Source organism: Sparus aurata, chromosome 23 (genome assembly GCF_900880675.1).
Source record: "Sparus aurata chromosome 23, fSpaAur1.1, whole genome shotgun sequence".
NCBI lineage: Eukaryota > Metazoa > Chordata > Actinopteri > Spariformes > Sparidae > Sparus > Sparus aurata.
The window spans coordinates 4,334,035-4,356,516 of NC_044209.1; the positions used below are offsets into that span (position 1 = coordinate 4,334,035).

The 22,482-nt window shown below is 40.1% G+C and overlaps 1 protein-coding gene across 8 annotated transcripts in view; it reads right to left on the minus strand.

The window, feature by feature from the left end:
- rbfox1 (RNA binding fox-1 homolog 1) overlaps nucleotides 1-22,482 on the minus strand; it is a 176,504-nt gene that overhangs the window by 11,767 nt on the left and 142,255 nt on the right. For all 8 annotated transcript variants that reach the window (XR_003982660.1, XR_003982659.1, XM_030407444.1 and 5 more), the window contains one exon: nucleotides 17,981-18,045. Coding sequence is in view for 6 of the 8 variants with exons in the window: in XM_030407444.1 (XP_030263304.1) it covers nucleotides 17,981-18,045 (65 nt within the window). In the remaining 2 variants the exon portion in view is untranslated. The remainder of the gene's footprint in view (nucleotides 1-17,980; nucleotides 18,046-22,482) is intronic.

The following is a 22,482-nucleotide window of genomic DNA, read 5'->3' on the forward strand; positions in this document are numbered from 1 at the left end:
GCATATGGGAGAAATGATCCATTTTAACACGTTCAATATTGTGAAAATGTAGATTTTAATCCAAAGCACGTTTAAGTATTCTTGACGCCTACACCTAATCTAGTATTTTTGGTGCCTAAATCTATCCAATTAGTGACAGAAACCTGAAAAGGAAAATAATAAGTGAACTTAGTGTAAAACCAAGTTCACTTACAAGCCCCAGTATTATACTTTAGTCATTTAGCACCCATGGCTTGCTCTAACTTTTGACTTTGTCACTGCTTTGTAAGTTGAAATAATTGTCCTGATGCAACAAAAATCATGATGTTGCAGGAACAACACCAACACAGTGATATCAGATAAAGTTTTAATTTCAGTATTCATTGACCAAAGGTGCATCGTGTAAGATCTGGACATCATTTAGTTTAAAACTCAACAAAAATTATCTACCCCTGTCACAGAGTGTAAAGAAGTAACAGCTCTGGCATCACATCCAAGACACCTGCAGATGTACGTATTGCATCACAGCGACATCCATATGTTAGTTGCCTTTATCTGTAACAGATGACTGTATATTGCGATTGTATGGACATGGCTGACTACTAATGAATTATGTTGACCAATTCACCATATTACAACTTGGCATTATTGTTGAGATGAGGGAAAATTTTGTTTAATTTGGAAATTTCCCTATACACTTTTGGTGCATTACACTTTTTTTTTACCCGCTTCTAAGTGTACACAATATCAAACAGTGTCATTGCTGCATTAGATGGCTCTACTTGTATATGATGGCACAACCGGGCAGAAAAGGAGGGCGGCCGTGTTCATGAACAACAGGTGATGTCACCCCAGGCACATCTCCTTGAAAGAGTGCATCTGCAGCCCGGACATTGAGCTCATTGCCTTCGGCTTCGTCCATATTATTTGCCCCAGAGGTTTACTAGAATGATTGCCACCACTGTTTACATTCCACCATCTGGGAATGCATCCACGCTATGGCGACGGGACTTCAGGCGAAATACCCCAGAGCCTTCATCATGATCACAGTTGACTTCAACCACATCTCTCTCTCATCCACACTCCTAACATTTCACCAGTTTGTAAAATAATCTACACGGTAAAATAAGACAGGTGCTGTATCTTACAGTACAGCACCTGATAAACATGACAGTGGATCTTTTTTGTTTAATTAATGTGCCATCGTCCAACAGGTCTTCCAATCCCCACGAGGTGCACTGTCAGACTGGAGAGAGCACCTTTGTACAGTAACACTACAAATGTGTGCTGTGCAACAGTGTCAGCAGCTTACTAAAATGAATGTTGATGGATAACATGGATATTGATGACCTTAGAATTGTGTTTACAAAACATGTAGGGCCTACTCATAGACATTGAAATGACCTTTTACTAGTATTTTTTTTTTTAAAGTTAGTCACTATATTTATGACAGAAATAAACAAATTGACAATGATATATTGAAACAATCACAGTTTTGTAAAGCGTGATTCTGCACTATACATCATTCATATTCCATCAGCCCATAACATGCAGCGATGTTTACCACTGCTATGGCAACGAGTGGCAAATGTCATTAGCACATATGAGCTAGTTTAGCCCCATCGTCTGATAACATTAATTAATAATAACTTAATACAATTACAATTTGGCATATTTGAACAAAATCAAATCAATCTTTTACTCCTCTTTCAAACCATCTGTCTTCTCTGGCCAATTTTTTTCCATTGTTGTGCTCATAGGAATATTTTTTCTCCTTTAGATGTAAGTGTTCAGTAGAGTCTTGACCTAAGGAGTTGGCCCTCCTGTGTTGTGCCATTTGTTTATGGAGAGGTTGTTTTGTCTCCCCAATATAGGCGTATGCAAGTACAAACAGTAACTTTACAATACACATCTTTAGTTTATTTAACACAGTTCACAGAAGAGCTGTTAAAGTTAAAAATCAGCTGAAGCAGTAAAATTAACATAGCAATAGACTACATACATCCACCTTCTTTGGAGTCAACCAGCCGAAATACTGACAGCCGACTCTGCCATTGCTGTGCACACAGTGGTCAAAAGGGTATAAAGTAAAATCCTGTCATCATCAGGGTACAAGCACTCTGCTTCTACCTAGCACATACAGTTATCAAGTGCAGCCCCTCCCTTTCAATCCCTATGTTGAATTATACATTGGAACGCCTTTGTGTGTATACACTCTGTGTGCTCTCTCATGTCTCACTGGTATGTTCCTTTTTTTTGTCCCTTGTGTTTTTACTGAGTTGTACTTTGTTCTTCTCAGTTGTTATTTTTTTTAGTTTGTGTTGCTACTTTGTGTTTTTGGCATTTTGCTCTTCTTCGTTTTTGTGATTATATGATTTTTGGACTTCAGCTTTTGTTGATTAAAAATCAATTTTAGCTGCTTAATCCTGCCTGCCTCCTTGGTGTTTTGAGTCCTCGCTTTATTTTTACTTCAACATGACAAGTAAGTCTGAAGTGGCTAAAGATCTCACTTATTTGTACTTTTTAAACTGTTCCTTACTTTTTTGGATGGCACTGTGATGTATGTGTAACCCCCAGCATCTGAGCATGTATTGACTGCCAGGGCCTGTCCACACCTCCAATGGACTCTAGAGGAGAAGGCACCAGACACTGGGTTCGGGATTGTGGTTGAGACCTTGGCTGCGTTTTAATGTTTCATTGAAACAATCCTCTGGTTGGATCACAGTCAGCTTCATCACCTTACAAGGCATGGAAAAGTAAACTTAAAAAAGAAAAAACATGGACGCCTCCATGGAGCATAACTCAAAACTACTGCATACTGCAAGGTACAAACAAGAATTGCTAGATTCTTAAGAGACTGCGCAACATTAGCACCTAGTGACTGATAACAGGCCACGGCCTTACATATGTATTACTAATGGCTTTATAAAACATTCAAAACAGTATTGAAACTGTATATGTATCTTAGCTTGATCATATCACTGTTCACACTGTATAATAAATTCAGTACCACAATAATCTCGTAATTAGGAACAATCAGGTTATGACAATAATCTGATTTGACGTGTTTACATGCACTTTAGTAATGCAATAACAAAAAAAAAAACAGGTTTACATGATTTAGTCAATTAGTAGGATTTCTTTCCAAGTACATGATGCGTCCATATCTGCTAATGCTTTAACAGCATCCGGTTTCCTTTACATTTTTACACCTATGCGGATGTAAAAGAACGAAAGAAACCGGATCAACGTTGTACATTCGCCAAATAAAACTAGGTTCGTTTATAGAATTTTGCTGTTTACATGACCACTTGAATGAGCGGTTCATTAGTATGCATGTAAATTTGCTCATTGTCGGAACTAAACTATTTGCCCTGCCACATCTTTGTCTTTATAGGACCAAAATACTAGTCCAGTCACCCCCACTGATAAATTACCACCCTGCGCTTTATTCACATCTGCAGCTGGTCCAATCAACAAGCTATATACATGACATTAGCTGGCATTTTTTGACTGGAAAATCATCCCATGAGCCATATCTGTATATTAGGAACTTTTGCACATCCCATGATGAAGAAGTCTGTACAAAACTGTATAATTGTGTGAGTCTCAAACATACATACTGGCTATAATATTTGTTATAGTAGGACCTTTCCTTGTAATTTTGTATTATATACTGATTTTTTTTGTAGTAGTTGGCCTTCATTTTTTGTGCACATATCACCAAGGCAAATCTCTTCCTCTAAAGGAGTGGCATTTTAACGTTCACTATTGCACTGATATTTTGTTTTTTCACAACAGCATTTGTATTTTTTGCTGGTTTCTTGTACCTTTTTGTTATAAATGGTAAAACGTGAAGGGCTTTATGTGTTGACTATCACTGAAATGAAACATTCCAACTTTCTGGAGAGGCTTTTGTGCCAGCTCCATTCAAATGTGAGCTACAATGGTTGTTCAATATGACTATTTACAGACCTGTGTTTGTTATGTCAATAGAATAATCTAATTAAAGAATGCAACAATACAACTTAGGAATGGTGAATATATGGGTAAATACATACATTGTAGTAGTAGCAGCAGTAATAGTAAGTGGTAACTATTTCAGTTTTTACAATGTAACAAGCAGGTATTAAACGTAATTTATAAGTGCAGCTTCTTATGTTACATTTGTAAAACTGCCCACTTTACCTGGTTGAAAAGATGTCTTAGGTCTTCAGAAATAATTCCACTCAGTTTTGAACACGAAAGCAATGTTTAAATCCCAGTTGGTGCTCCCTGGTTAGAGTGGTGATCACAAGTAAGTGGAGATGTTCTTGCGAGATGAGTGTTAGTAAAAAGGAGAAGACTACTGAGTGTTTTCAAACTCCCCTTAAATCTCGAAGATTGGTTCTCTTTGGTGACACTAGCCGTTTTTATACAGGGCAGCAAGCCGCCAATTTGCCCGTCCTTTTGGCTGCTCTGTCCGTGGTTTTAGACAGAGGGGTCTGGGGGTCTGTTTTGGTCCGCCGATTTGCCGCCTCGGAGGGTACACTTATTTCCGCCTCACCTGCTATCTAAAGCCGAGGCGTCAATGTGCCGGCCACTGCGTGAGATGAGCGGAGGTGTCGATGACCTGCACTGTTGTGCGACCCACAGCCGGGGAGTTTTAAAACCAAGAAACAGCTGATCACAACAGTCAGTCCATCATTTCATCTGTGGACATCAAAATGAGCAACTGGACAGCCGCTGAGATCCAGGAGATGCTAGCGTCTCCTCGGTCTCTGTAGCTGTTTGGTTGTGTCCGCTTGTTGTTGTAGCGGCAAGCTACTAATGTTCACTACTTTCAAATTAAAAGCCCACCACTAAGAACCCAGTTCTAAACTCCAATGGGGCAATGTAAAGCTCTTATTTTGTAGACAAATTCTTTGTATAGTCACTGTTTACTGCTCAACTTCGTGCTTCACGTCACGTCACGTCACATGTTTATGCCTACCCCGGTGGTGGCTTTTGGAAAAGGAGGAATATTACGCCTCCCTTTTAGAAAGACAGGGTGGCACATTGCTGCCCTTAACTTGGAGCAAATGTGCCGCCTTTTCTATCTAAAAAGGGCTAGTGATGGGGATAAGTGGCAATTGTAGATGTATTTTTGCTAGATTGCTAAGAGAAAAAAATAAATCAGCTCTGAAATGTTCCCTATCGTTGTTTGCAACCCTAATGACAAACCCTAATGAAACAAAATTTCATGAAAATCAGGCCAAATCCATAATCCTGCTGACAAACAAACAGCACTGAAAATATAACCTCCTTGGCAGAGGTAACAAACTCAATCTGTGTGGTGATTTATGTTATCCCAAAACAAAGTCCACAATTAAGGTAGAGTAGAATTTATATTTGACATAAACTTTAGTGGTAACCAGTCCAACATCTGTATCTCACCTCAATCCTTTTTCTTCTTTTAGAGCTCTGCACTTTGGCAAGGCAATGCTAATACAAACTCTGATTCCTCTCCACTGATGGTCGGGTTCCTTTTGAGACCGCTTGTCTTCTTCTGAACATCGAATTGCTTTATTTTTCTTTGGAGTTGCTACTTTAAAAAAAAGCTTAATTTCCATTTTTCTTTTTTTTTGGGCCTTTTCTTTGTTTGTGTCTACTCTCTCTGACCGACCAACCACTGCTGGGTGAACGCGTCACTAACTGTGCGCCAGATGTGATTATTTTCCCGCGAAGTCGCCACCGACACCCAGTGTACATCTTTGGTATTAAAAAAAAATGTGTGGCCTTTCATATATACATACATACTTACATACAGATATTTATTTACATAAAAAATCTTCAAGATTATTACTTTGTTGTTATATTATCTTTAAAATCAGCAATGCCAAGCACTATCAGAAACTTGAGGAAAACAGTAGTTGTGCTCGGCTGTGTTTTCAAGAGAAAGTTCGAACGAATTTCGGTCTCAAACCACAATTTTGCACATATCTCATCCTATACACATTAAATAAACAAGATTAATGTCAATTAGTGTTGTTTAGAGTTGCCAGTTATTTTCCTCTGTGTGAAATCTTTGTGCAACTTTGGCGATTCCCCCAACCGCTTTACTCGATACTAAATACAGAGAGAATTCTCCTGAAATGTTCAAATATTCTGTTGGAGAAAACAGAGAATCACAGGAAAATCTGTCATATGCTAGGGATAAGCAGACGGGGTCAAGGCAAAATGAGCAGGATCCAGCAAGATGCTATTTGTATTCCATGTATGTCTCTTTCTCTGTCACAGTTTGTTCTCTCCATCGGCTAAAGAAGTTTTAAGATATCTGGATTTACCATTTGTTTTCTGAAGTTAAGATTCAGAGCACTGTATACACATGTTCCTAGCATGTTCCTGTGTTTGCGTTGATCTACGAATGTGTTGCAGTATGTTAAGAACTGAGACTTGACAGCCCAATATTTTCAGAAAAGAAACATTCAGGATAACCAGACTTGAGTACAAAGTGTGTAATTTTGTTTCAGTGTCACTAAGATGGCAAGGGCATTCCTGGATTCTGAAAAAGCTCCTGCTCTGGTAAAAGGCCAAAAAGTCTGTGCTCACCCATGTGCATGTGTGTACTAATTTGTGAGTGCTCATAATGTGCTTGTGCGAGCATATCTGCATGAGTGACTGCATCCAAATTTTTATTGGTGTGCATGCCAAGTGAGCCTGAATGGGTCTGGTCAGGCCTCATGAAAGCAGCTGTTTGTGCTTCCTATCTGTGACCCTTGTGGAATAAACATGACCGACATGGTGCCGGTGTGACCCTGCACAGATGGACACATCAAGGCTACACAGGTACACTTGGAAGCCCTCAATTCCACACCAGGTCCAAACAGATTAAGTCTTTGCCCAGGGTTTGTTTAAAGCTTGATTGTTTGGCCACCTTGGGACAGCAGAACAAGCTGAAAAACAAACATCTGATATATTATCACCTCATAAATAACAAGTGAACATTCGCAGACAGTTGTCTATTTAAACAACCAGCAAACACAGAGCAACATTGTCATTAAAGTAAAATTTAAAAAGCAGCACAGGTTTGATCAATCTCTTGACATTCTTGTTTGACACAGAAGCACATTCATGGCCCTTTGTAACACGTTTCTGTCTGGCACATGTGTTGTAGCAGCCAGCAGCATAGAGAGGCTTTTTGGTGGCTGACTGTTTGTAGTAGATTGTCAGGGCAAAGCCGTGCCTTTGCCATGCTGGTTATCATGGGACATAGAGGGAAAGTCGTGTTCTCCGGCTATGATCTAGATCAGGGGTGTCAAACAAATGTGGCATGGGCCAGAACCGGCTCACTGGAAGGTTCAATCCGGCCTGCACAATGACTTTGCAAAGTGTTAAATTTACAGGGAAGACATTTAAAAAAAAAAAAAAAATTATTCCAGTGGGGGCTGCACACAACACTGTCAAGCAAGCGAACTGTTCATGTCTGGAGCTGGGGGTTGCCTAAAGTATGAAGGAAGTGAACATGTTTAGAGTCACTGAGAAAGCTGAGAAAATGTGGCCTGTGTGAGAATCTCACATCCTTTCTTTGGATATTAAAGGAGAACTTTGGTCGATTTAAACATGCAGCTTCATTGCTCAAGCTACCCTTGACTTGCCAGTACCGAAGACGCGAACACATTTGGTCCAACCATTACAGAGCTCCGTGAATGGAGACTTAGCATTGACAGCTAACAGCATGGGGTCAGAACTTTACACTGTGTTTTAAGCATCTTAACATGCTCCACATCTCACACCAAAAGTTATGCAACAACAGCAGACACCTTAGCACACAGCACTGTAGCGTGTTTGACATCCGTGTCTTCCGGTAGCAAGACCAAACTAGTCAATCCGTCGAGCGTGCACTTACTCCCTCACTGGCGTAGACGGAAACTTAATCCAGCACTTTCGCGTTTATGTTCATAATGTACATGTCCATGTTACAGCCTGTCATGAGCCATGAGCCTTACAATAGCCTGTTAAGCCTGTTAAGTGCACACTCGATGGATATGCTAGTTTGGTCTAGCTACCGGAAGACGCGGATGTCAACAAACAGGTACGTGGCTGCTTGCACAAACACACTGTTTTAACTACTTTTTTATTCATTTTGAGTGATACACGCTACAGTGCTGTGTGCTAAGGTGTCTGCTGTTGTTGCATAACTTTTGGTGTGAGATGTGGAGCATGTTAAGACGCTTAAAACGCAGTGTGAAGTTCTGACCCCATGCTGTTAGCTGTCAATGCTAAGTCTCCATTCACGGAGCTTTGTAATGGTTGGACCAAATGTGTTCGCGTCTTCGGTACTGGCAAGTCAATGGTAGCTTGAGCAATGAAGCTGCATGTTTAAATCGACCGAAGTTCTCCTTTAAGTCTGTGTCCCAGACACTTTCGATACATCCACCTGTAACCTAAGGTCTCCCATGGCCTCTAAATTTGCCCTTTACTACAGAGCCCAGGAGGTGACATGGATATGTCTTTTAGAAAAAAGTTTGCCACATTGTTACTATAATGTTTTTTACCATCCTCATTACCCAAAATGTCTTTGTCAAAAAGGAGAAAAGTGGATACAGAGTGTAGAGCTTTCCAAGAAAGATGGATCACTTCCTACTTATTGACAGGGGTGATTGGGAAATCTGTGTGCTGGGTGCTTTCCCAGCTGGTTTCAGTGCTCAAAGACTACAGGGCTGCCAAGTTTCAGAAAATGACAAGAGTGAGACTTTAGTCAGAAGTCAGGGTTCTTGCAGGTTTCAGTGAGTCAAATTTAAGACCTTTTTAAGACATTTTAAGACCATAAAAATTTAAGACCTTCACGACGCATTACCCAAATTTTTTTTAAATCAAATAAATTCTGAAAGAATCATTTTATTTAATTTCATATTAATTAAAAAGCGCACTGCAACTTACAAATGCAAGAAAAAGAAGCACACACTCACCCGCGCTCTCTCTCCCTCTCACACACACACGCCTGCGCTCTCTCTCTCTCTCTCTCTCTCACACACACACACACACACTCACCCGCGCTCTCTCTTTCACACACGGGAGAACGTTGAGTGGGTTTTAAATGTCGGCGCTGTTGTGTGTGAAAGATAGTTAGAGACGCCAAGACCCGCCTTACGTTGCTTCTGATTGGTTTATATTGCGTGGTGCCTTCCGTGGTTGGTTAGATTTAGGCACAAATAAAATGGATTAATGAAATGAAATAAAAGGACTGATGGATTGGTCTGGGATTGGTTATCTCGGTCAGTCAATCAGAGTTACTCGAACTACGGCAAGCCGAGGACCAAAGTTTATTATCATGACAAAAATAAATATAGAGTATTGAATGGGGAAATATAAGCATGAGAAATGTCAAGTGTGGCGTGTGGTGTGAGAATGGGTCAAATTGCGTGACTGTCACACTCAAAGCGTGACACGTAGCAACTCTGCAGACTATAATATCTGACACCACTATGAGACTCACCACAGCTTGCAAGGACAATTGAGAGGAGAGAAGATAAATTAATTGTTGGCTAGTCTGAAGAAACAGCAATCAGTTTTTTCTCATTGCCGAGACATCAGTGATGCAGCAGTGAAAGCTAGCTACCTTACTGCTAGCTAAAGCGTCAAAGCCCTACAATGAAGGTGATTTTGTGAAAGCATGCAGGCTGAAGGCTGCAGAAGTCGTCCGCCCTGAGAAGCGACAGGCTTTTGACGACATCTGTCTGATGAGAAACACCGTAGTAGGCAGGGTGGGAGTGGACTGGGCCTGTGCTGTCATCAATGATCGGAAAAAAAACAGGTGTTGTGACAACATTTGGAGAGAAAGTACAGACTACAAATGGAAGACATGTTTTTTGGACATTTCACTGCATTTTGGACCAGGAAGTATTGTGTTTCACAACGTTAAAAGTTAAAAGTTCATGTCGAAAAAGGGCAAACCAGTGTTGGAATTTCAATCCCCAGAATGGCTGCAGGATCTAGCATCTATGGTGCATATTACAGAGCACTTGAATAATCTGAACAAAATGCTGCAAGGCCACAAAAAAGTTGTCACACAGTGTTATGACAGCATACGCATATTCAAGTTGAAGCTGACTTTGTGGGAGACACAACTGTCAAGTGGTGACCCTGCTTATCTTCCTTGATCTGCGTGCCCTGAGTTAATGCTGACATGAATTGGTACAAAGACAAGATTACGGGACTGCTGCGAGAGTTTGGGCAACGGTTTTTAGATCTCTGATGAACTTGAGATAGATTTCACAGTTTTTCAGTCGCCATTCACAGTCAAGGCTTCTGATCTGCCCGTCAACATCCAACTTGAATTAACTGACCTGCAGTGTGATTCAGATTTGAAGGGCAAATTTGCCTCTGTGGGCCTGGACACATTTTTTTTAAGCATCTCTTGCCAGGGTACCCTAAAATGACAGCCCTGGCTGCAAACGTTTTGTGAATGTTTGGAACTACCTACCTGTTTTCTTTGTAATGAACATCAATAAAACAAAGCTGCTCTCAAGGCTCATGCACAAGCACTTAAATTACATCCTGAAATTGGCTGCTGCCCAAGATTTGGCACCTGATATTGATGCACTTGTGAAGGCTTAAAGATGCCAAGTTTCAGGAGCAAATTAAACAGCAAGTAACCCTTCTAAATGTACAACTCTGCTTCAGACACTTTTTCACCCTGACGACTATAGTCCTGTGAAAATGAAAAACTTACTCTGGAAATATTTAAAGACACAGAACATTGTGCAATATAATGTCAATCAGAAGCTTCAGTTCAAAAGAGTTTGGTTGGAGGGAACCCTATTGTTCATGCATTGCCAACAACTTTAAAAAAAAAATACATTTTATACATTTACAGGGCAGTGGGTTGACTCAACCTTCTATCCTTAATAGAACCCACAGGTTATATGGTGTGGTGTGTCAGTTCAGATGGTCAGGATTACAACACAGATGTGGAAATAAATGTACATTTTAAAAAGTTGTTTTGATCATAAAATAATTTACTGTATTGCTGAGTTCCAGATACCTGTGACTTAATGTTTTGTCTTTGTAAATAACAATGTGATCCGTAAGCTGTAATGCACATGTTTAAATGATAACCTGAGGCATAATATTGTTGAATTTGCACTTATTTTTCTTGAGAAATTTCGGGTTGTTAATAATATTTTGTAAAAAGATTGTTCATTAAATGTATTTTTACTTTTTTGCACTAAAACAAATGCGAAAAATTAGAAGTTGTCGCTATTGATACCAAAATTGGGCTGTATGTGGCCCCTGGTGTAAAATGAGTTCGACAGCCCTGATCTAGATACAAGGGAGGGAAAGGCTGTGGACAGAGGCCACCAGCAAAACACATTTCAGCCATCAGGGCCTAGCTTAAAAAATCTATATCAGCTTAAGTGTATGCTATATACACTGATCAGGCATAACATTATAACCACCTGCCTAATATTTGCTGTGTCTCGATCCAGGGTCTGCATACGTCGGAGGCCGCATTTGAAGGCCAATTATGTGACTACGCCGAACGAAGGCTCCTCCAAATGCAGCCCACAAATGCAGCCTTCTTTTCCCTGTTTTTGGAGGATGCACGGCTACTATCCTTCATGGCCTCACATATCCCAAGATTCTTTGCGCGACTGAAAAAGAAGAAAGAAAGAGAGAAAATGGCGACATCACAAGGCGTAGATTGTCACTGTCGCGGGCCTGAGTGGCAGAAATCGTGACGTAAGGGTAAAACATCTGGTGACGCAACCAGGAAATGCTCCAAAGGCTAGACCGTCCCATTTAACAACGGTTGACATGGTTAACAAGGTCTCTCTGAAGGACCGCAAAGGCCGGGTCCTTCGAAGGATGCAGACCCTGAAGCATGGACTCCACTAGATCCCTGAAGGTGTGCTGTGGTATCTGGCACCAAGATGTTAGCAGCAGATCCTTTAAGTCCTGTAAATTGTGAGGTGGGGCCTCCATGGGTCGGACTTGTTTGTCCAGCACATCCCACAGGTGCTCAATAGGATTGAGATCTGGGGAATTTGGAGGCCAAGTCAACAGCTCAAACTCATTGTTGTGCTCCTCAAACCATTTGGACCATTTTTGCTTTGTGCCATGGCACATTATCCTGCTGAGAGAGGCACAGCCATCAGGGAATACCGTTTCCATGAAAGGGTGCACATGGTCTGCAACAATGCTTTGGTAAGTGGTAAGTGTCAGAGTAACAGCCATACGGATGGCGGGAGCCAAGGTTTCCCAGCAGAACACTGCCCAAAGCATCACACTGCCTCCACCGGCTTGCATTACTCCCATAGTGCATCCTGGTGCCATGTGTTGCCCAGGTAAACAACGCAGATGCATCCACTTAACGTAAAAAAAAATGTGATTCATCAGACCAGGCCACCCTCTTCCATTGCTCCATGGTCCAGTTCTGATGCTCACGTGCCCATTGTTGGTGCTTTCATCAGTGGAAAGAGGTCAGCATGGTCACCCTGACTGGTCTGCAGCCCCATACGCAACAAACTGCAATGCACTGTATATTCTGACACCTTTCTATAAGAACTAACATTAATTTCTTCAGCAATTTGATCAACAGTATCTCGTCTGTTGGATCGGACCGCACGGGCCAGCATTCTCTCCCCATGTACATCAATGAGCCTTGGCTGCCCATGACCCTGTCACTGGTTCACCACTGTTCCTTCCTTGGCCACTTTTGATAGATACTGACCACTGCAGACCAGGAACACCCCACAAGAGCTGCAGTTTTGGAGATGCTCTGACCGAGTCGTCCAGCCATCACAAATTGGCCCTTGTCAAACTCGGTCAAATCCTTATGCTTGCCCCTTTTTCCTCCTTCTAATGCATCAACTTTGAGGACAAGATGTTCACTTGCTGCCTAATTTATCCCACCCACTAACAGGTGCCATGGTGAAGAGATAATCAGTGTTATTCACTTCACCTGTCAGTGTTCATGATGTTATGCCTGATTGGTGTATGCTCTCTACAAAGCCACCAGACTCCCAATTTCTAAAAGTTTCTTATCGCCTCATGTTAAAAGCAATTTCTGCATCGCTGCTGTTATGGTAACAAAACTTTACATCATGTGCTGTCATTCAGCAGTTTTATTTCCATTTACTACGACAGCCGTGACTGAGAAAATAGCTTAAACTGACTTAACAAAATAGTTTGCAAACCGTTTACATTTTTTCCCCTGCCCACACTGAAAAAAACTAAATCTTTCAGTGACTATCGTAAATGTATATCACTCCAGTGATTAAATAAATCAATGTCAATTATTTAAGTAAAACTACTGACTCTACAGTTCAGGGGAATGGTTCCTATTACATTAAGTAATTACAATAATTTATTTGTCACAAAATGATAAAAATACATTATTCAAATAATAATAAAAAAAAAAAAAGGATTGTTGCACTTATATATAAAAAATCACAAGGAACATCCCTAGTCTGTGTAACGAGAGGGTTAAGATGAACCAGTATAAACCAACATTGCTGGTTATCACTACAAAGCGTCATCTCACTTAAGTTTTTATATTAATGTTTTGATCACATTCTGCAGTCAGTGGCGAGACTGAGATAGTTTGGGTTTGGCTTCTTAAGAAAGCTGTGAGCAGGAATTGGTCCATTCCAAACAGGTACAGTTTGAATGGGCAATAAAATTGACTTGACATGACTGCAGCAAATGCGAAAGTTAAACCAATGGAGGTCAACAAAGTTACTCTTTAGAGATTATGGAAGCCCGTCTACGTATTCTCCCATTGTGTTTATTTCATTATACACATCAAAGAGCATAAAAAAATCCAAATGCTAACTGCCAGACAATATTCAACTGTGCATCAATCTGCAATGAGGTATATATTAAAGATACAAAGCCCAATTTACTCTTTTACTACTCTTTCATAATACACGTCTGTCTTGTACAATTAACAATTCATTATAATGAAATGAACAGTTAAATAAAGCATACAGATCTAAAAACATGTTTTGTATCTTAAAGCAAATAAAGCTTAGTTTAGGTGTTTAGGTGATTTATGTGTATACATACACAGATAAAAGTATGTCCATAAGTGAGCAATGTAAATTGTTTTAAATTGGGGAGGACTGGTTTCATCGCTTTCTCTTTTGCCCTGAATCCATTTTATGTTTTTTTTTTTCCTGAATAAAAGTACTGAAGCAGCAGAATACATTTCCATTCAACTTTCTCTCCCTTCATTCCTTGGAAAATTAAGCAAGTGTCATCATTCAAGCATGATAGCTTATTTTCAAGTGTAACCCGTGTGTACCTTCTCCTGTCTGCTAAAATAGCAGCTGCTCTATTGTGTAAAGCCACAGACCTCTCCATGATAATTGTACATTCTGAACTAAAGATGGATCGTATAGTTAATTCAATCCAAGCTCAAATAAATATGAATATGTGGAAAGTGATGCAGAAGATGAATAATGAATCAAAAAGAAAAGACATCTGCAAGTTACATAAATTTATGAACTAAATTACACATTAGTGCTTACTAATTTAACACAACTTATTCATTTTGTTGAATGAATATATCTTTTATTCATCAAATGGTAAGGGGCCAATGGGAGATAAAACACCCCGAAATATCATTTTAGCTATAGAAACCCCTTTTTTACCTGCAAGCACTTTTCACAATGCTCATGGAGCATATTTTCCCTAATTACCCAGATCTGTGAATCTTTTGTATTTTCTAGCATTTACCCAGTGTCTTACGGCAGGGGGAGTCTCAAGAGACTAACAACTGTAACCTGGCGTGCAGTTTAATGTAAAAGCCCTGTAATAAACTTAGTGAAGCTTCTGATGTTTCTGTTGAGGCTTTCAGGGAGGTTTTGATTCAATGATTGAACTCCTTGGTCTCCATAATTTTATGTACATTGTGGTGCCGTTACTATGGATACTATTGTTATCTTAAATGTATGGGTAGGAACACAATTAGTCAATATGTGTTATCCTGCTCACTATATAACTAGTGTTAGTTACCAACCCTATTACTAAATAAATGCTCAAGGTCTCAAGGTTTTTTATTTCCACTATTTACATAGTCATTTAAAAATGCAAACAGCAGTGTGTTTTAGTCAAACAGCACCCATTATCTATTAGGAACATTTTTCAGGAAAATTTACACTAACTACTGCATAACAGGCAACACTGAGCATCCGCATTGGTGTGGAGGCCATGGCGAATCTCAAAGTTGCAGTCCTGTAGTGTCTCCAGCCACCAGGCCAGCTGCCCCTCAAGTTCTTCAAAGTTTAGGAGCCAAGTGAGGGATGCATGGCCTGTGGCAGAGACCCAGGATCACAGCCAGGGTTGAAAAAGTAATCTTAGGGAGAAGCTGAAGCAGTTGATGACATGCTCACCCCTCCCTGGGACATCACTGCAGCAAAACCCACATTGCTGGAGTCAGTGTTTCACGATAAAGAGTTGCTGGGGATCTGGGTAGGCCAACACAGGAGCTATTTGAAGGCGTGGGCACGGTCCTCACCACACTGAAACACCTGTCATTTCTGGGTCAGTCAGTGTGGTGGGCTTGCAATGTTGGCAAAGTTCTTGAGGAACCGACAGTAATAGGAGGCCAAGCCTAGGAAACTCTCCTACAAGGCCTTCTCTGCTTCCACTAGCCACAAATAGTGTAAGTGATTTAACTCATGGAGCAAAAATTTATTTTAACCGACACAAATAGTCTTAAACAAATTTTCCCAAGCAAGCTGGAAACTGACCAAGGCATCTCCTCCATGCAGCAACAGCAGAAAGTAAGAAAAGTCACATTATCAAATTGTATTTTTTTTTTATTATAATTATAAATATTATGCTTTATCTATGAACGAAATACGCTCAACATCAGAAAAGGAAACCCATGGACTGGATTAAGTGGAGGACACCTTAGGACAATTTTGCCCACACATATCTTCGATCAGCCACCCAGACCAGCTGGACCAGACATCATCCCAGGAAGAAAGAACAGAGATCCATCAAAGTAGATGGAAGGTGCTTACCAGATGTTAAGAACTGTCAACTATATTATCTGGCCAGAAAATTGACCAGAATATTTTTGTTTCTGTGTACATTTATGTGGATGTGTGGTGTATGTTTTCTTCACCTTTGCCATCTTAGTCACAATCACAGTCTCCCACTTTCCCTAACCTCCTTTTCATCTAATCACAACCTGTCACATTGTCCTCTAGTCAATCATTTGTAAGCTGTCATTCAGCTGTCATTTCAGCATCGCAAAGACATTGTGACCCACCTCCTCCCCTTCACCACAGATGCCTGGTCATCTCCAGTCAACCTTCCAGTCAGAACTCGTTGAAGTTGTCCCACATCAAGCTCCATTCCTCACAACAGCACAACAACCAGTGTAGGCTCAGGGGGCAAGTCTCTTTCGTACTGGAAACACCTATATACTTCCTGATTGGGTTTAAGTACCAAAGGCTATTCCATCTTACTTACATCCTATAATATGTTTTGTTTCTATTACTATTGTTTCTCCTGATTGACACCATTACAGGGTGAGGTTGAGGGATGAGGGCTTGAGAGTGAACATTTTCTCACCCAGTTATTCAACACAGTCCATGGTCATCAGACACACCTCCCTAACATGTAATCAACAAAAGAGATGTTTATGTTATGTATTACCTGTTTCATACAGTATGTTGTTTATTCATAGAAAGGAAAGTTATGGAATTTAACTGACCAGACCAGATGTTTGCAGTTCTCAAAGATTTTGCCAGTATTAAACTGTAGGTAAGGACAGAAAGCTAAAGTTCTTGGAGACTGGGTTATGTGTGTAAACCACCCCCCCCCCCCACCCCCCCCCCCCCCCCAACAACAATAATAATAATAAAAGAAGCAGGATGTTCAAATCAATTAAATAGAGAACAGGAAAGATAGGACTTTGGAAAGAATACTAGCAAACAGAATATAGAGATAAGTTGAGAGGTCTCAAGTAATAAAGTAAGAAAGAAAGAGAAATAAGTGCATGTCTGGGACAGATAATGCCTATCCCTTATGTAAATAGTATGCACTAATGCCACATACCACAACATTTATAGCTTTGGCTGGTTTGTAATTCCACTCATTAGGTGGGCCTATGAAATGCACAAAATTCAACAACTACGTACATAACAGCACAAGAAGACACATTCTCAATCCCAAATCCCAACTGCCCTTGAGCTTCAAACTATGATGCTACACCCCTAGGTTCAGTTATGCACTTGAAGGGCTTCAGGGTCAAGTTTTCAATATAATGTAATATACTACATCCTTCCAGATTTTCAATCTGGAGCGGCACTTCAAGAAGTGATGCTAGAGAGTACCTGCAGTGTCAAACCTGGTGTGTTGGGCCACTGAGCAAGCTGCTGTATTTGACATGCTGGGAATAAGAATGGGAGGCACAAACAATGATGCAAGGAAATTCCCATGAATATCAATAACAAGCACTCTATCATTTATGTCTACGTGACTGATCTCTGTCTGAAAAGCTCCCAGTCATGATCCATTTAACTGACAATAGTTCAAAAGTAATTGGAAGTCACTTTTGGCAAATAAATAAGAAATTAGAAATACTGAATTAAAACAGTATCCATGTAGAGTGAGCTTTTAGTTGAAATTTCACAGTACTTTTGTTACAAGTCTTTTTTTGTTACAACTATTTTTTAAACTAAATTTTGCTGTAGCTTCGAGCTTAGTTGACTGAATTCAATAGTGCATAGCAGTTATGGGACAGTAACTAGAATTAAACTTAATTTATTTACATCTTGGAGAGTAAGAAAAGGGCCTACATGAATCAAAGAATAACTTCAGTTGGAACACACAGACAAATTTGCTCAACAACTGATTATCCTTAAATGTTGTGAAAGAGTCACTGCAGAATAAATAAAGCCACTGCAGCCTTGGTTAAATGATGCTTTGATTATGTTACCATCTTTAGGTCATTGTTTCCTGTTTTGAACATAAAAATAATAACAATTCATCTCCAAATGTGTCACTGAAAGTTTCTTACCTGTCACTGTATGCAGCAGCTGTGGCAGCAGTAGGCTGGGCGTATCTGTAGGCAGCGTAACCACCCTGGAAACACACACAGCAGAACATACATAAGAGGAAAGGCTGTGAATTCAGTATCAGTATTATAAATAACTGTTCTCTAACAGTTTTCTTTTGTACTTAATGCTTGTAAAAATAAAAAATAAAAATTATTTTAGACTTTGAGACCATTGCCAAATATCTGTGATTGTTTTTGTCATTCACTGTTTCGTTCCTTTAAGCAGATGCACTCTAAACATGCATATTCATGTACTGTATGTAGCATACCAGATCCACAAATGCACCTAAATACATACAGTATATGTACAAATGTTATGATACAAAAAATCTGCAGGCCCATTTTTTGTGGAGCATTGAGGAGCGATGAGCAAAAACACAGGAGAGCTGCATTCACAGAAGTCTTTTTACCAGACAACATGCCCCCTTAGTTATTGATTAGATGCTGCAGCGGATCAGACTGATCTGATACATCACAACATGACTGGAGTTTCATACAGGGGTGAAGATAACAGATTAAACTCAAGTGTATCACCATCAAGTTTTATATTTAGTTTGTTGTCTGATTTACCAGCAAGTTAAAATGTGTCAGCCTGACTGTAGGATAACAGAAGTACCACAAACAACTTTATCAATTTCTTCACTTCAACAGAGGCAAATAATGGATTAATAAAGAAATGCACTCTGTCAGTTGAAATGGTTCTCTGCCCACACAGTACACAGTATAAATACACTGTACACAGTATAAATACAGACTGCAGCTTGTTGTTCTTAAACAGCTGTTTGTTAAACAGTTAACAGGCAGAAAATCACAGCTACAGTTCAAACTTATATGAGAGATGTCTAATGAGAGATAAAACTGTGAGAATGAAACAGGAGCTGAACTCACTCAAACCACAAAACCAGACAGTAAAGCAGATACAGATCCAGCTGTTAAAGTTTCTCCAGAGATCAGCCTTTGAAATAAAGTGATAATTTTGCCTGTTTGCCATCCACTTAAAGATATTTAAACGTGTAAAAAACACAGGATTGGTTATAATGTAGGACATAGACAGCAAGTGAAACAATGCAGAGTACTGAGGATAACTGCAAAACAGTTCATATATTTTAAGCCATCCGTAAATCAAGATAATTACAGTCTGCTTTCCAAATGTAGACTTGAGTTATATTGCCTTTAAATTTAATCACGTAAATGTCTGAACTGATTGCACCATAACCTGGAAATACAAGTGTTTGCTTTTGAAGTGCAGATCACTGGTTGTCGCCATGCAGGCACACAATAAACTAATTCTAGCAAGCAACAATAAGGAAGGTGACTTAAGCCTAATTTTGGCCGCTGAGTGATAAAAAAGCAAGTATGGCATCTCTCCATGGCCGTTTCCTCCTCTTTGCTGCGCTCCGAGCTCTGAGTTAGCTCTTTTCCTTGTCTCTCTTTCTCTACTGACCCACTCTACAGACAAACAAACAGCTACGCCCATCCAAGCACACTTCTGAGGAACAGAGCGCTCCGAGTTAACTTCGCCTCCAAGCCATTGTTCACTCATACACGTGTATCCAGTAGCATGTACACCAAAGTGTCGGAACAACAGAATTCAGCTCTGACCAAAACACACTGTGATTAAATTGGTGTGTTAGGTCGGCAGTTGTGTTCTGTCATTCTTTCATTCAAGTCTTGCACGGTCACCTGCACTGATCAGCCGGTGGCATGTCGTGCCCACATCTGCCATCTTGAACACTCTCATGAGGTCATCTCCCATGAGATGAGGTCAGCCATAATTTGAAATATATTATAAATAATTAAATTTTTCGGTCTGGTTATTGGTCCCTGATTCAAGAGTGTTGCGGTGCATTATTACGTTACACGCATAATGTGTATTCTTTATTGTAATAGTTACTATTAAGAATTCACAATTGCTAATAACCAAACCTGCCTTACCTGCTCTACCCGCTGAGCTACAGCCGCCCCTTTTTATAGAATGTAGATCTAATAATTAAAACTCCTGAATTCCAGAAAAAATACAGATCACGGTTCCAGTTTTCTCAATGGTGGTGAAATTGAAAGTAACCCATTGGCTCCCTGAATTCTGTAAATGAACCTGTGCCTACTGATCGATCTGTAGGTCAGTCAGATATAAATAAAGAAGGATGATGTTGGCAGTGAGTGTACAAGTATAGCAGAGAGCTGTAAAGAAAAGGAGCTCTTTACATCCCATGCTGCGTTCACCCATTCATACACACTCACTCATCCATACGCTGATGGAGTAGTAGATGCACAGTGCCATGCAAGGTGCCAACCTGCACATCAGGAGGATTTCAGCACACACACACACACACACACACACACACACACACCCACACCCACACACACACACACACACACACAGAGGCCAGCTTTCTCTACCTCCTGAGCCACAACTGGGACTGAAATGATAACATTTTGAGCCAGAACAACAGTCCAGGCCACTCTTCATCTTCATTTTGTCAGTCAGTCAGCCAGTGTGTATGTATGCACTTTCTATACAGCAAAATTCTGAGTCTGCACACTAACAAATACAAACTAATTATATCTTGTTTATTTTATTTATGCTTGTTTATGTGATTTTGCTTTCTGTGTAAGTTTTATTGATGCCAGTTTTCTTTTAGTATATGTGGAAAGCTAGCTGTACTAGTGTTTGTCAGCACTATGTCACTGTAGTGCTGACATGGTGCAGTATTCTGCGTGACAGTATTGTTTAGTGTCAGCATCACAGTGTCATCTAATATACTCAGTGAATGCTACACTCTCTCCAGACCTGCCAGATCAGTTCCCTCCTCTACACATCACAACTAATTAAAACAGACTAACATGCATAGATGCAGGCGCACACACGACACGCCAGCAGCAGTGAACACACACAGCAGTTTCACTGTTTCCAGTGAAAACGCTCTGATAAACCTTCTGTACACTGCCAGCCCAGCACCAAACAGCAGAAAGACACAGTTAGAGACCAGCTGGTAAACATAGTTGAGCATTTAGCAGCTAAAGAGATGCATTTTTCTGGGGAGTTAGTGGAGATCTAGAGTCAAGGTTCAAAATTACTACTACACAGATAAAATAAATAATAAGCAATTCCAAAAAAATTGTCTATTGAAGATGGATTCTGACACCTCACAGCCGGCGGACAGAAGCTCTGTAGTGAGGTTGAAATGTATGGAGCCAGAACAGTCTCATAATGGATAAATGCACACATAAAGGAATAAATGCACGAAAAAGGACTCACAAATGTATCAGTGCACACACAAATATGCTTCAATCCATATATAAGTAAAAAAAAAAAATCACGTATAAAAATAATATTTGTAAACATATTTGTGATGCGCACACAAATATTTCTTGTTTTAAACATGTGCAATAAAAATTCACAAATGTACAAATCATCAGTTATTTGCAATCTTCACCAACAACATATTTGGAAGTTGTTACATTGATATATGAATTCTCAAACGTGCATTTGTCTCAGTGCTTTTAATTTGTAAACCTCCCTGCATTTGTGTGCGGATTTTTGAGACTCATCTAGCGCGACTCCGATTCACAAATGCGTTTTTTCTACAAGGGGGTCGTCTGCAGCCAATCAAGATGTCTCACTCCTTTACAGCCAATCACATGAGTGCCTCCCCATGAGGGGTTTTTAACTGACATCATTACAGCGCGTGTCTTCGTTTGTCTTGTGCCTGTGTGTCTCGTTCCTGCGTGCACCCCAGCCCTTTGTCACAGTCTTGCCTTGATAAGTATTTAAAGTTCATGTTGATTTTTGTTCTGTAATCCTTGTTCCTCGAGAAGAGTGATTTTTGTTTGTAAATTTTGATAGTGCCTTTCAGTATTAGTCTTTTGTTTTCCTCCCTTTTGGAGCGATTTTGTTTTCTTGTGAAGCTCAGAGTAGATAGTTTGCCTCTGTTTTACTCCCTTTTGCAGTGACTTGTTTTCCTTGTTTCTTAGATCAGTTTTGTGATTCAGTATTAGTTTTCCTCCCCTTGTGGAGCGAATTTGATTTCTTAGTTTTCCTCCCTTGTGGAGCGATTTTGTTTTCTCGTTCTCCTCCTTTCGGAGTGATTTTGATTTCCTTGTTTTTTCTTGTTTTCTCTTGCCGATAGTGTAGTCAGGTTAGGTTTTATAGCCTATTCATCTGTCTCTCTGTCTTGAACGCCCAACTATTTCAGAATAAAAGTCTGTTGAATTTTGATTCTGCCCTGCATCTGAGTCCTCCTTTTAGTCCAGGCCTGACATTCATGTCTTAAACTGAAGCTAGAGGGTTCATATTTTGAAGATTCGGGCCACTGACCAAACTGTTGTCCTTGACTACTTGGGAGTGAAAAAATGTTGTGAATAACAGCTCGACTGCATGGCTGCATCACATTCCTGCTGTATACTAGAGCTAACCATGGCAACTGTATGCCTGTCATTTCACCAGACACTTTCATAAACAT